This window comes from Capsella rubella, unplaced genomic scaffold (assembly GCF_000375325.1).
Source record: "Capsella rubella cultivar Monte Gargano unplaced genomic scaffold, Caprub1_0 scaffold_3, whole genome shotgun sequence".
NCBI classification, from domain to species: Eukaryota; Viridiplantae; Streptophyta; class Magnoliopsida; order Brassicales; family Brassicaceae; genus Capsella; species Capsella rubella.
In genome coordinates this window covers 1,202,759-1,217,460 of record NW_006238921.1, presented here as the reverse complement: position 1 = coordinate 1,217,460, position 14,702 = coordinate 1,202,759, and the positions used below count along the sequence as shown (strand labels likewise).

Genomic DNA, 14,702 nt, shown 5'->3' with positions numbered 1-14,702 from the left:
ACGTCTTATAAAATCGAAGCTCATAATTAACATTAGAATCCATGAACATTAAGTGATTAAGTTATGTCATATAATTGATGACGGACCTCGATCGGTTAGATTAATTACATAATTTTCTATAAGGTCAGTAGTAGATCACTATTGTGAATATTTTTTTTTTTTTTTAGGGTTTATACTATGCCTGAACATATATATGTCAGTCTCTCAAAAAGTTAAATGTACGATTATAATATTCCTGATATAGAACACATATATGTATTCAGTTGAATTTCTAGTACATCTGTCTTATTTATTTACGGTTTTTATTAATTGATGCAAAAAAAAATATAATAATAACGGTTTTTATTAATCTTCATACCCTTGATTATAGTTCTTGTACCTTTGTGATATGTTACGTTACTTATATGCGTTCACCGTCAACTAATCGTTTCCACAGCATAGTATGTGAATTTTTTTATTTAACAAAAATATCGACATGTGTACAATATAGTTACGTACGGGTTATAGTGATTAGTGACTGTATGTATACAAACAGATTTACATATTCACAAATAGAGTTAGTATTTTCCACAATTGATGTTGACTAAACATGCATGAGTGGGTGGAGAGAATGTTGCACAAAATATACAAATTTTGAAAGGGTAAATCTAAAACGCATCATATAATTACAAAAAGACAAAAAAAAAAAGAGATGAAGATATATAGTTTCAATTATTGATGACAGCTAATCTTGTGACAAATTTTCTTTCCAACTTCTTTTATCAGCCGAACGTCGATTTGACAATTTTAGAAATATATATATTTTTTAAAAAAGTTTTTCACCAGGACATATACATATATATTGTACACACAATACAAATTCGTGTTGATATGTCACTATCTATCTCAGTATATTCAAACTCGTATAATATATACAATCTAGAAGTTTAAAATTTGATCACGCATGAGTTCCTTTCTTTTGCCTTTGTTAAATCATTCAGCAACGTTATTGATGTTAACGTTTTGTTTTGAATGCTCTTTCCTTGTTACCAACAGTGACATTTGCATGTAGCATACTGGAAACTTTGGACAATATTGTATTAAACTGATGATGTATGTACTTGGGAAATTGGAACTAATTACCAAACATACAATATATGGCGGTCTGATGTTTTCATCACTATATCTCTTTATCAATCAGATTCAGATTCATATTCAGATCGAACGGTCAAGATGAAAAGGATACGAGAAAAATGTAAGCAGGGTAATATGCGTCATGTTTTAAGTAGTCCCCATCAATTAAAAGCTAACGTTAGAGTAGAGAGAAGAGAAGAGAGCAGTGTTGGTCTCTCTCTTTCTCTCGACTCTCGGGAGCACTCAAGAGTTAAATAAAAGATCGTATGGACGAGTTTCATCAGTATTGGACTATTGGCCCTCTGGCTCACATGATATGATTGAGCCACGTGGACTAATGAAATCGATGTGTCCGTACGAGGTAGGCTTTGGACGTAGCTGTAAGAAAATATTGTAAATGTTTTGTGTTTTGCTTAACTTATTATGGCACCACCCACATGTGTGTGGTTTTCCCTATTTGGGAGGGGCCTTGTTACACAGTTTTATAGATCCACTTTGGGATTCTTTTTTTATTTTCTTTCTGGTTCTGTCGAACATTTGTACAGTGTTGTCTATAATAAATGTGGTACTTGCTTGCTAAATTGCTATTTGTTTTCAATGCGACTATCAAATTTTAGACTTTTGACCAGATTTTTTTTCCGGAGAAACAACAAGAAAATTAGTTGGTCAAAAAGGGTTTAGTTCGGTTTAATTACTTGCTCCATTGGTCTGTCTGGTTTAAGAACCAATATTGGTCCAAAATCATATTAGTTAAAGAGACTATTGGGCCTCAGCCCATTATTTTGAAAAATCGCACTTTCTCGAATTTTCCCAATTTAAGTTTGAAAAATAAATTAAAGAGAAAAGGAAAAAAACTAAATTTGACGTATCGAATCAAGTAAATCTCCGATTGTGTGCGATTAGGCGTTTTGCTTCTCCGATGTCAATCCCACCGTCTTCAGGTTCTTCTTCTTCATCTTCCTCGTCTCAATATACATACGCAGCTAATTCTTACTATTCCGCGCCGTACCAGCCTCCTCCACAGCCCTACGTGACGCCTTCGCCTGCTGTTCCGGCGCCGGTAGCTTCCATTCCCGGAGCCACGGTCTATCCGCAGCCTGCTGGACCGCTTCCTGCCGTCTACGCTTATCCTCAGTACCAACAGGTTTGTTGGTTTTTGGAAATCCTGAGTATTTGATTCCTAGTTTTGAGATTTCTGGATTGAATTAGGGTTTTCGAGATTCCCCTGCTTTAAATTTAGGGTTTCTTTTTGGGTTGTTGTTGGGATTGAAGCTGTGTAATGCTTGTCACATAAAGCATGGCTCTTTCAAGAGATCTACCGATTACGGATCTCATATGCTGTCTTTTTAATTGGCAGGCTCATCAATTGTTCCAAAGAGATGCACAAACCATCACACCAGAAGCTCTTGAGAATGTGAAAGCTGCTTTGGCAAGTAGTGAAACCGAACACAAAGCAGAAACTAAAAAGAGAGCCATTCCTCGTAAAGCTGCTGGACAGTCTTGGGAGGATCCTACTCTTTCAGAGTGGCCAGAAAGTAAGCACTGCGTTTCTTCTTCTTTCTCTTGATTTCTCTGATTGTTCTTTTAGTTTGCCGGATGATATCATATCATAGCTGTTCAGAAATAGGCTTTTTCTAAGATTTTTACTTTTTGTTAAATCGGATTTTTTACATGTTTCTGTTTGCACATTTGGCAGATGACTATCGATTGTTCTGTGGTGATCTTGGGAATGAGGTGAATGATGATGTTCTTTCCAAAGCGTTTGCTCGATTCCCCACCTTCAATATGGCCAAGGTAACTGTTTATATTTCTCCTCCTTTTCGCGTTTAGTGATGGTTCGTAGTCGTACCTGGTTTTCTATGAGCATATATTTTTGAGACGTTCGGCATGTGATTGTTGTATTTTTTTATTCCTTCTGGTTGGCTAGACTGCTAAAACATATATAGCATGTACAGAAATGAACATGGCTGATCTTAAAATTGTATTTGGCTATATATATATACCTTGGAAGTATTCAGTGTTAGATTTGTGGTCAAAGTTACAGAAAATAAGAATCTTATCTATCATGACAGGTCATTAGAGATAAGCGGACTGGAAAAACCAAAGGTTATGGGTTTGTGAGTTTCTCAAATCCTGCGGATCTAGCTGCAGCCCTAAAAGAAATGAATGGTAAGCACCTGTACAATCTGTTTGATGTGTTGCTTCATCTTGATAGCTTATCTAATTGATTTTGAGTGACGTGTTATCGCATTGATTTAGTCCATCGATTTCATATGAATACACAGGTAAGTATGTCGGAAACCGTCCGATAAAACTAAGAAAAAGCAGCTGGAAAGAGAGAACGGACCAGGAGGCTGCTGAAAGACAAAAGGCAAGTATATAGACTCATGACTTTTTTGATAGATACATGTGTGTAGAAATTAATTTTCTTATGAGTATGTAATTCTGAATCATGATGGTTCTCTGTTTTGCAGCATCACAGCAATAAGAAGCAAAAGACAGTGAAGAAGAGCATACTTCACAAGTGATGGATCCATGGCATTCCCGAGGGCTTACATGAAAAGTGAGAAAAACAAAACAAAGCATAATAGGCTTCGAGCACAATATATCCCCTATGCATCTTTTTTTTTCTCAACGAGTTTTATAAGTTTGATATATTGGTTCAACAACAGAATACCTCATGAAAGTTGTAGCCTCACAACTTGGTAAATTTAGTAGTAGTAGCCGTTCCCTTTTTTTAAGCATGACTAGGACAACAGAGACGTGCCCACTAAGGCACTAATCAATCACAAGTCGACCAAGTTTGGTTCGCTCTTTGCAGGCTTCCAATTTTGTTTCCACATTAGGTTCGAGCACATTAACAACGTCTACATCTCCTTTCTTTATTTTTATTTTTTAAATACTCTACTGTTGTTTTTCTTTAACATAGATGATGAGTGTTTTGCCCAAAAAAAAAAGAAAAAAAAAAGATGATGAGTGTATTAAAGAAGAGGATGAATATAATACGTATTTTAAATTTTATCATATTTTTTTTCCCAATTTATTATAACACTGGATCACTTATAATAAAGCATTAATTAGGCTAGGAAGAGGATTACGTTTATACAATAATTATTAGGGTTTACAACAACATTTCTTAGGATCTTTAGGAGAAGGAGAAACACATTCTCCGCCTTTTGCGAAACCTGAATTTAAACAGTCAGTTAAACATTGAAACCATCCGTAATAATCCGTACATAAAGGATGGCAGTGGGCATATGAGATTTTTCCTTCCACCACTTCTGCACCTACACAACAAACCCTCATAACTAATATAGAAAACAGCTACAACAACATAGACATATGGATACGAAGTCAAAAAATAATCAAAAATTCTTCATGACTGATTTACCTATTACACTAATCTCAGTTACTAAATCAAAATTTGAACATACCTGAGGCTAAAACATTCCTATCGTACAACGATATTGTAAATACTATTACAAGAATACAAGTCACAGCAATTTTACCCATGATAAAATCTTTTTGTTTGTATATGAAACCTATTGTGAAATATTCTATATGATCTATTTATACAGCTTTTGGTCTTTTGATTTTTTTTTTTCTATTTGCGAGAAAACATTTACTATTTAACAGAAAAATTTATCGACATTTAATTTATTTGATTTTTTTTTTCCTTGTAACATTTACTAAGGACTATGTATTAATGGTCAAAGAGTATTTATTGCATATATTTTCATTCTGGTCAGTAAATATATATAAAGTAAATGCATGATTTCATTGTTTTTAATTTTTAATTTTATTTTAATTATGGTTGATAAATATATTAAGCTGTGGTCTTTAACAAAATGATACTAATATGTAGGTAGTGTTGTATATGGTATTATATATAATTAATATTTCTGATTTGGTAATTGATTTAAAAAATAAATAGATTAAGCTGTGCTTTTTAACAAAATTTGATACTAATAATTAGGTTGTGTTGTTATATGGTATTATATATCTTAAATGATATCCTAAATGAAAGGAGTAATTATCCCTCCTCTCTCATACACATGTCCCACTAGGATTTCTTTAACATTTGCTTATATAAATCATAGTCTTTTTATTTTTTGGGGTCCAATAATGGGGTTTTTTTGCTTGCGTTTTAGTTAAAAGTAAAATTTTGAATTGTTACAAACGGAAAAGCCACTTACTTCTTCTACCAAAGTAACTAACTTGTTTTTACAAAAAAAAAAAAAAAAAGTTCTGAAAAATGCGGTCACCTAGTTTTCAGAAACCCACGAACTTCGACAAGGAAGTTGTTGAGGTTCTTTCTGAATCTTTGGTAGTTAAGACGGTCCAGGGATGAGGACAGCTGGTTTGACGTCGTGAGCACCTGAAGCGCATTTGCTAGCCTAGTTTTAAAGTTCGGATTCGCCTGCTTCTCAATCAGTTCGTTTCCCAATCCCTAGAGGTTGGTAGCACAGACTGTTAGGTTACTCCGGTTTCAGACACAGAAACTCAGGTTTTACGTTTTTTTTTTAAAGTGAGACCGATAAATACAGACCTGGTAAAGGTTTGGTTCACAGAGAATAAGAGGGAACAAGGCATCTGCTGCTGTGCTGACTAGGTCGGTACTGTAACAAGAAAAACGGTAAAGACACTTTAACCAACCACAACCCACTCGAGAGAGCACTTTTGAATGATATTGGTAAATAGTTTAAAACCTGTAATCTTCAAAAAGAAGGAAGTGCAGTAAAGTACGAAGGAATCGACTCAGTATTCCTTCATGGAATACTCCATTTGGATCTGTGTGTCCAGCAGCGTGTGAACCCAAACCCGAGTTGCCAGCATTTTTCTCTTTGTAGTGATATGATGCAAGAGCCTTTAGAGCTCTCAGGCACATTGTCACTATATCTACATCCTGGTAAGCATATTAATAAATAGATTTGGTTTAACATCGCTGTAAAGCAAGAGCAAAACGGATTGCTTACTATCCCTGGAAAGAAGGTTTTACTTCACCTGCTGATGAAGACCAAAGTCAACTGTTGTAAGTACATGGCTAAATGCGTCATTATTGAGTTGTGCGAGCGTCTCGGGGTAAACCTCAAGCATATGTGAAATGAGCGAGAAATACTGCAGAAATTCATAGTTACGTGAAAATTACAACAGTAAAAAGTACTATGAGAGGTTTGGTTAATGGTTGATGCAAAGCCTTACGTCGAAACAAAGCTTAGGGTATTTGAGGAGTTCCAAAGTTATAAGTGGAGTGATTATATGGAGACCAAAGTACACCACCTGCAATTTCAAAGGATTAATTACACAAACAATTCTTGTCAAGTTCGTTGTGACTAACTTGATTTACCTGGGATATATTTGTGCTTTGTGTCTCAATACTGTCAGATGAAAAATCAACCTGAAAAAGGTAGTACCAGTTGTTAGAAGATAAGGAATACTGGTGAATGTGTTATATTTTCTACAGTACGTGCAAGAAGAACGTTTACCATATCTTTTGAGCATAGATGGGAAAGTAGCTGAAGCAGAGCGCGTAAATCCTTGTACTTTTCGGTTTTTGCTTCATTAAGCAAGGTACTCGATAGAGACAATGATATCTGAAGTCGAAGAAAACAAGTGTATGTGAGGGTACACAAAAAAATTCTCTTGTCGACTTTCAAACAATGACACTCAACCTGAACAGAGAAGTATGGAAGAGATAGAGGAACATATTTACCTTCCCAATATTGTGTGATGAATACATTTGTAGAAGACTCATGCAGAAATTAATAACCACGGCTGTTTCATGAGCCTCTAGGTAAGATAATTGCCCATCCACCCAATCCACGACAAATTTAAGGAGAAGATAAATTACTGCAGACTAAGCAATAACAAAAAATTAGTGGGTTTTGTAACCATAATGGCTCAAAAACCAATCACAAGGATTTTGAAGACAGGTAGAGTATAGTACACCATCAGTATTTAAATGTTAAGTATATAGACTTCATCACAGTTCCGAATAACATGTGATCACTATATTTGCGCCTTGAACAGTACCTCATGTTTGTAAACCTCGAGAAGACGAAGTACAGGATTCATGACAGCTAATCCCATCTCATATATTGCTCTCTGTGTCCGAGGTTCAGTGGCACTTGCCGCTCCTCGAAGCCGCTCTAACACACAGCTCACCTAACACAATATACGGAAAAAACATCCTGTTTATAAGGATTTACCAATAACTTATTCTAAGTTTTCACAGTGTTCTCCTTCCTCACCAGCATAATAATATCAGGTCGTTGAGCCAAATTTTTGAGGTCACTGTTATTTGACAAGTCCACTAAAGATGATGTCATATGAGCCATGAGGTCCTTCACATATCTTTTCGAAAATAGAAAGAAGGTTACTGGACAGGCAAAATTTATGGTTAAGATGTGAGCGAGGTGCACAGATTTTGGTAACTCACTGGTTTGATGCATCTGAACTTTGCATTCCATAAGCAGAAAGAACAAGGGTTTGAGCCAATGAACGCTGAATAGAAGTAAAACATCATTTCAAGAAACAGAACATCGTAGATATAAATGGGCCAAAATGCACACTTTAGGAATATACCTGACTACCACTATTTAGCAAAAACAATGATTTGTCATTTGCAAAAGCATTTGCCAGTTTACGCCAAGAGTCCTGAACGTTTTGCATAAAGAGTTAGATACTAACAAAACAGAAATAAATTCATCTAGAAGGAAAAGGCTTTTTCCCAGTGATAAAGATAAAATAAGCTGAGTGATTCACAAAATAGCTTTTCTAGCAGCAATTTTATGCAAACAGAAATGATTGTGGATTCTGGAAAACAATAAAAAGTAATAGAGGAGTGAAAGGCTAAGTTACAAATGTCACTTGTATTGGAAACAAAGCGAGATAGAGAAATCGGCCCCATTTACGCTTGACTATGGCGAGTTTCTGAACTCACCAGTGATAGAAGATGAAAACAGATATTTCTTCGTCGAACAAGTGCATGCAGTAACTGAAAACATATTAACTCCTGCAGAGAACGAAGAAAAAAAAAGATTAGGAGAATACCATTCTTGAAGAAATGGGAGTTAAGTAACCTACAGTTAACCATAGCTTATAAGAAATTCACATTAAACTATAAAAGAATTCTCGCTGTAGCTAATTGGATTCCCTAGCCTAAAGTCCTTTAGTTATCAAAATTTGTAGAGGTAAACAATTAACTGAATGAGATATCCATCCAACAGACAAAAAATAGTATTTGTACACTGTTAAATACCATTGTGCGACAGTTATCAAAACTAATAACATTTTTAGAATGACCAAAGATACTACCTGCAAGTCCTTTTCACCAGGGTAAGACATGAGCGATGTCAAGGAGATCCGGACAATTATATCAAGGACAAACTTCCCCTGATTGTGTTCGTTGAAAAACGTGAATAAACATGCTCTGGAAGGGAGAGACTGTAGCTGGTTGCTACCCAAATTGCAGTCTTCAACAAGCATCAGATATGTGAAAGACCATCTTGCAAGGAACCATATGACTGCCTACATATGTTTCCCCAATCAATATATAGGAAAAAGGTACCAAACTGTTACAAATTTATTCTTTTAATGCTTGTCCATGATAATTTTTATGCATTTGAATCTGTGAATTCGAAACAAGTCATAATTTAACAAATTCAGGAACTAAAAACATTGTACCTCCATTAGCCGAGGACTAAAGATCGATGATCTCATTTCTGCATCCAAACATTGCTCGGCGAATTTTATTATTGAGCTACAATATATTTAAATAAAGGACAATCAGAAGTAACTACATTGATAAAACGAGCCACTGTTCAAAATAAAACTCTGTACAACAATTTGTATATTAGTATTCCTCTAGTATCTCAACTCTCAAGTATAACTCAAGACTAACTTATATATACTTACAACACTCAAGAATTAATATGTTGGAGATTTAAAATCACAAGAAAACTGAAGGCTTATATTGTTGGTAATATCAAATTATTCAAGTTCACTCATCGGGAAGACTTCTATTTAAGCTTACCTTGAGAGTACCACGACAGGGTGGTTATTTGCCTCAACGACATCCACAAAATGAGATTGCAAAGCATCAGGAACCTGGTTGTTGATAACATCATCTCGTAATTACTATTGGGAAGATTTACAAGTGAAAAAACAGAATTATAACAGGCCTCGTGAAACTACTTATGAGACTAATTCTACAAGAACTAGTCATTTACTTATCAAGAAAAAGGGTAGTTTCAAGACCTATCCGGTGAAATTGATACGTGGTTATAATACGCTTTATTTTTTTGAGGAAAAGATATGAGGCTAATGTTTGATAGATAAAGGCATTCAGATTACCTATAATAGTAAATCATGAAACAAAGAAGAAAATATAAAATGTAAACCAAGATGTAATAGATGGATAATTAATGGAATGAAAGCTTGTCAGAATCTTTCTTTTAGTGACTAAAAAGATGCAGTAAATGTAAAGAATTACCAAGGCGGTCTCCCCTTCCCCTTCATCTGCAAGTACATGACCTACTATTAGCAGCAAAGAGTAGACCTCTTCCAAAGTTTCCGTCGGATCAACAGTGCCCCTGCCCTAAAACAGGTAAATTAAGGTTTAGCAAAAGCAACCTCTCCGGACACATCCGTAAACTCGTGGATACTAGAAAGAATTAAAAAAACCAAAAATAAAGAGCTAGATTTTCTAACAATCGCCAAAAACGAGCTTTGATGTAGCGATATATTGATACGTTAGCTATACAAGGCATAAAGAGCTAAGAGCAAAGGAAGAATGATAAGTAGATAAAAGAATGTTTCTTTCACTTATATTCTATAGGAAGGTCGATCAAGAACACCTGATGGAGGCATGCAACACGATCAGAGAAAAGCTTTGCTAAAAATGGAATTGTAGCATCGACTGCTGCTCTCGCAATGAGAGCATAAGAGCCTAGTCTTTCGTCCATGGCTGCCAGAAACATGATATTAAACTTCCGAACAAAGAATAGTACAAAACCTGCCATCTAAGACTGGCTGCAAAAGACTAGATTAAGAGCCAGGAAATCATAGCATTTATTTTGCTCACCAGATACAGAAGCCAGGCAGTCAGCATCATCTTCAGTAGTTGTAGCTGACGCAGATGCCACTAAAGAAATAAACTTTCAGCTTGTACTCTATATAGATTTGATATATAAAAAAAAGAGTTCCAAACCAGTAAAAGTTGTAAAGCAGAGGCCAAAAGTCTGGGAACTGTTACCTTTTAGTTCAGATTCAACAATCAACGAAAAGAGACTAGCTGCAGCATGCATCCCCTCAGGTGGTAGCCAAGCATTACCCCCAGAACCATCCATTGACTAGCAGGAGACATCACAACCCTTGGTCAAATATTGCCCGCTAGTATCTCATAATACATAATTAACTTCAAATGTATTATGTATCATTCTTCTAGATTCTCAAATAAAATATTTGTTGGCGAGATGACGATCGCAAAGAAAATACCCGAAGTATCCCCAAACACTGCGATATATGATATTAACGACAAATGCAGCAGTGGTAAAATAAATTTTAATCATACTCACAGCAAGGAGTGTGGTCCAGGTATCTAGCAAGATATCACGTGCCTCATAGCTCCAGGTCTCTTCATCAGTACTATTCGCCATTAGTACTTTGACAACTTCACCCATTAACATAGATAAGAGTGTAAGAGTGCCAAAGGGCCTGAAGAAACAGAAAGAACAACTATTTTATGAATAAAGGAAAACCAAATGGCTTTAACTGCAAAAAAAAAGGTTATATGTCAAAGACCTTAATGATCGCAAGAGTTGGTCAAAGACAACAGGAGTAGTAACAGTCCCAATAGATAACAATGCACGACAACCATCAATCATCTCGCTGTAAACAATATTCAACAACACAATGTCAGATTTGGAATATAAGACAATAAAAAGCAAACAGAACAAGAATGCCGAACAGCTCACCTTCCACTCCTTCCTTCTTCAATTTCCTTTGAAATGACATCAGGAGGATCAATCCAGGGCAACACCCCCGACAGCAGGAGGAGCAGATGCTGCTCTCGCATCTGCACATTGTCTAAATTATTGGACAAGTCACTCACAGATAAATAAAAATATATATCTCAATAAGAAAGGTGTTATGAGCATCCTTCGTTCCTTTATTGGCAATGCAAACTAGATAACAGGCAAATTTGATGTTTCTGTGACGTATTTAACAGAATATTCTATTAATTAATAGAAAACACAAAAACATATAACACTCACTGGATGGAAATATTTCTCCTGCCAAGGAGCACAATTGTACGATAAGTTTCCGAGCAGAGACTGCAACAGGACAATCTAGCCAATAGCCTTCAAGATCAAACTTCTGCCTCACCGACGAATATAAATTTATCAGCCATCCAACATGTGAGCTTGAAAGCAAAACATCACACCACGAAGCTCCAGGCTGCAATCAGCACCACTGGAGGTGAGACTTATGAAGAGTTCAAGAAAGTGTCTTAACAGAAAACAAGTATAATATGTGATATGCTAGCATCACCCTATATTGAACTCTCTGAATTTCAACAAGATAATGAAGTTGAGCACATGTCATAAATTTAAATATTACAATTAGCTACCTGAACTATTATGCATTCTGTCTTTCTTGCTGATGCATTATCAGGTCTAATTCCGTCAGAGAATACATTAATGCTGGCCCTTGTTCCACCTTTGCTGTAACGGAACTCCCAATTTAGTATTTGATACATCAGTCGCAGTGTAGCATTGCAGACCTTAACCTCAGGGACACTAGAATGTGATTCAATAATCTTGTTTGTAACACTTAAAGCAGCATCTTTTGCCCACTGGTAGAAAGTCTGCAATTAAAAACATAGAAAGTAAACAACACTAGTTTAGTAACAGAACCCCCCGTCAAGGCTATTATTTTTCTGCAGACGAAAGGACGATGTGTGTAACAATATCTGAAAGCAAATGCAATCCTACGATCACCTTCAAAAAGTTTTGCTCTAGTGACTTGCGACAATTTTCATGAAATTCCCTAGGGAGACCCATGGCACTTGAAGTAGAGGGTGAGAATTCAGATACCTAAGATGGAGAAATTATGAGCACACATATGGTGTATAAAATGCTAGAAACAATGGAAACAGATCATTACCAATGATTCAAGAAAATTTATACCGATGAACTGCACATCTAAGCCACGAGAACCAAGAATAGCCTGGTTGATCTGTAAACAGCAGTTGTTAAAGGACAAAAGAAGATCAACCATGATCCTTTAATAAACATTAGTATTAGACGATTCCATTGTATTTTTCACCCAAACTATTACTAGTTAACCTACTCAATCACTCAAAATCCTTCCTTATCCGTATATTTAAGGTTAACACAGTTAAAAAGAATTTGAAGTACCAGATAATTTTCTCAGCTATAAAATCCCCGTTAGTACATGTGCCACCATCTTTACAAATTTATGCATGCACATTTATATTTATATAATTTACAATGTTCACAATTGCCAATATCAGTTAATAAAACGAAAGTCCATAAAATTGCAAAGCAATGTAGATACCTGATAGAAAAAGACTTCCTTCTCGGCTGGAGTAAACTCAAGCCTGTAAGAGTAATTTGTTCAGATTAGAAGTTCCCTTAGATGAACAAAGCAAGCAAGAAACAGAACTAGCTTATTTTTCTAGATTTCTTGCACTACTCTACTTTTCCAGAAGCAACCGGTCATAAGCGTCTGCGAACAACAACATCCTTTTCATGGATCCTCTCATACGCATATTGCATAGGATCAGAAGTGACAACTAACGTCCAGCATCTAATGTGTATCGTTTATAATTTTAAATATCAGAAGCACCCAGCCCAGCTTACCAGCCTCTTTTCATCAGCTGTGCAGCCACAGAAGATACTTTTGAAAGCACATATCCCTCGGACGAATTAGCATGCTGCATGACATAGCTAAGGCAAAAGCTGCAGAAAGATTTAGCCATATTTCTTTATTATTTTAGATTCATATAATCCAAAACCTCATAATAAAAACCTCTAATTTCTTATATAGTCATGATAATCCTGGAAAATGATGTGACCAACCATTAAATATTACAGTTCATTTGCAAAGCCAAACAAAAAAATCACAAACTTGAAACCATGGGTTGCCTCCTTACAGAGCAGAGGGTGACCGCTCAACTAACTGGAAGCTTAAGCATATATCACCCAAATAACATGAACGAAGAGAAATTACCTAATCAAACCCCCTTTATCATCAGTGGCAAGAAAACTCCATTCCCTGATAGCTGCTTCTCGAATAGCTGCAGCAGCTTGAAACCTAGCATTTGGTACCTGAGAATGTTCTGGAAGCATAAAACACTTTCAGTCAAACAGCTGTAACTTCCCAGTTCACTTAGCCTTTCGTCAGAAAGACTTACCAAGAATATATCTACACGCCTTATACGGCTGTGGGGACTGGTGAAGCGACAAAATAGTTGCCTCAGCAGCCACTGGATTACTATTTATCTGTAGGAAAGAAAGGGAAAAGTCAAGTCCACGTGAATTGAGCATCCTCTGAAATACTACTTGTATCAGTCAAGCACAAAAAAAAAGAACACAAGAAAAAGGCAAATGTTAGCAATCACAAGGAAGCACAGAACAATCCTTTTTCAGAAAATCAGAAAGCCGGAGATAGTAAAATAGTTCAGTGAGGCATGTAATCTCTAACACCTTAGTCAACAGAGACGCGCAGATAAATAAACACATAAAAAAATTTCGAAAGAAGATAAACTCACAAAGCAACTTGACAATTTTCAATAGCCTACAGTGACTTCAATTTCAAGCTAAACAAATTTACAAAGAAACATAAAAACAATTTCATAAATGCAAGCACAGGCATACATCTAAAGCTTCCTCCAATATATTAGGAAACCAAAAAGATCAACCAGGAGAAAAGGGATGGAGCGAACCACTTGTTTATGCCTATGTATAAAGAAAGAAGAAAAAAAAAAAAATAGACCTGAATGTAAGAGCAAGCAAGTTCAATGGCGCGCATGGTAGACTGGAGTTGAGCTAAATCCTCAGCTCCAACTCCACCGCCAGCGCTATCATTAGAAAACCCTAACATCTTCTCCCTGAAGCGCCGATTCCGGCAAACGGAAAAACCAACAGTCTCCTCGCTTTCCAAGTTGAAAAATCTGGTCTAGCTAGATTGGAAAGTGCGGCGAAGAAGAAGAAGATGACGATTCGATCGAAGAATGAAAGTGGCGGCGCTGATCAGTGTGAAATGGCGGAGAAAGGAATCCGATGGCGAGAGAGCCGGAGAGATTGAAACGGTGTTTTTACAAGGGCGAGTTCGCTGCTGTGGCTATTTGGAGAATTTTTAACTGGACATGAAGTTCCACGTTATTTACGGGAATACCCCCACGCCTCGCGTTTTGTAGTTTGTAGTTTTTGTACATGAGGTTAAAAGACCTGAACAAATGGACCGGACCGGCCGGTTTAATCGGTGATCTGGATTAAACCGTGAACCTCGGATTGAACAAATCCGATTTTGCCAGTTGAACCATGTTAACCTATGACCAA

At 36.2% G+C, this 14,702-nt stretch overlaps 2 protein-coding genes across 7 annotated transcripts; one reads left to right on the top strand and one right to left on the bottom strand.

Moving 5' to 3' along the window:
- Positions 1 to 1,970: 1,970 nt before the first annotated feature.
- LOC17893609 (RNA-binding protein 42) lies at positions 1,971 to 3,857 on the top strand. The gene is made up of 6 exons (XM_006298305.2): positions 1,971 to 2,257; positions 2,471 to 2,648; positions 2,810 to 2,907; positions 3,186 to 3,282; positions 3,399 to 3,484; positions 3,588 to 3,857. The coding sequence occupies exons 1-6, from the start codon at positions 2,033 to 2,035 to the stop codon at positions 3,639 to 3,641; spliced, it is 738 nt and encodes a 245-aa protein (XP_006298367.2). The 5' UTR covers positions 1,971 to 2,032; the 3' UTR covers positions 3,642 to 3,857.
- A 1,382-nt stretch (positions 3,858 to 5,239) lies between these two features.
- LOC17891464 (exportin-4) lies at positions 5,240 to 14,545 on the bottom strand. Of its 6 annotated transcripts, XM_023786360.1 has the most exons (32): positions 14,137 to 14,527; positions 13,556 to 13,643; positions 13,372 to 13,480; positions 13,002 to 13,100; positions 12,697 to 12,739; positions 12,283 to 12,354; positions 12,117 to 12,212; positions 11,747 to 11,983; positions 11,391 to 11,574; positions 11,091 to 11,202; positions 10,918 to 11,004; positions 10,692 to 10,830; positions 10,370 to 10,466; positions 10,199 to 10,258; positions 9,972 to 10,081; positions 9,608 to 9,712; positions 9,149 to 9,222; positions 8,800 to 8,875; positions 8,431 to 8,643; positions 8,057 to 8,128; positions 7,699 to 7,770; positions 7,553 to 7,617; positions 7,365 to 7,467; positions 7,147 to 7,278; positions 6,827 to 6,970; positions 6,600 to 6,707; positions 6,461 to 6,511; positions 6,316 to 6,393; positions 6,118 to 6,231; positions 5,823 to 6,019; positions 5,663 to 5,732; positions 5,240 to 5,563 (listed from the first exon to the last, which is right to left on the bottom strand). In XM_023786360.1, the coding sequence occupies exons 1-32, from the start codon at positions 14,242 to 14,244 to the stop codon at positions 5,375 to 5,377; spliced, it is 3,504 nt and encodes a 1,167-aa protein (XP_023642128.1). In that variant the 5' UTR covers positions 14,245 to 14,527; the 3' UTR covers positions 5,240 to 5,374. The 6 variants fall into 6 exon arrangements, 5 of the variants coding, with proteins under 5 accessions (XP_023642128.1, XP_023642129.1, XP_023642130.1 ...); XM_023786361.1 differs by lacking the exons at positions 5,240 to 5,563; positions 5,663 to 5,732; positions 5,823 to 6,019; ... (2 more) ...; positions 6,461 to 6,511; positions 6,600 to 6,707 and having other exon boundaries at positions 6,874 to 6,963; positions 14,137 to 14,535; XM_023786362.1 differs by lacking the exons at positions 5,240 to 5,563; positions 5,663 to 5,732; positions 5,823 to 6,019; ... (8 more) ...; positions 7,699 to 7,770; positions 8,057 to 8,128 and having other exon boundaries at positions 8,512 to 8,639; positions 14,137 to 14,539.
- Positions 14,546 to 14,702: the final 157 nt, after the last annotated feature.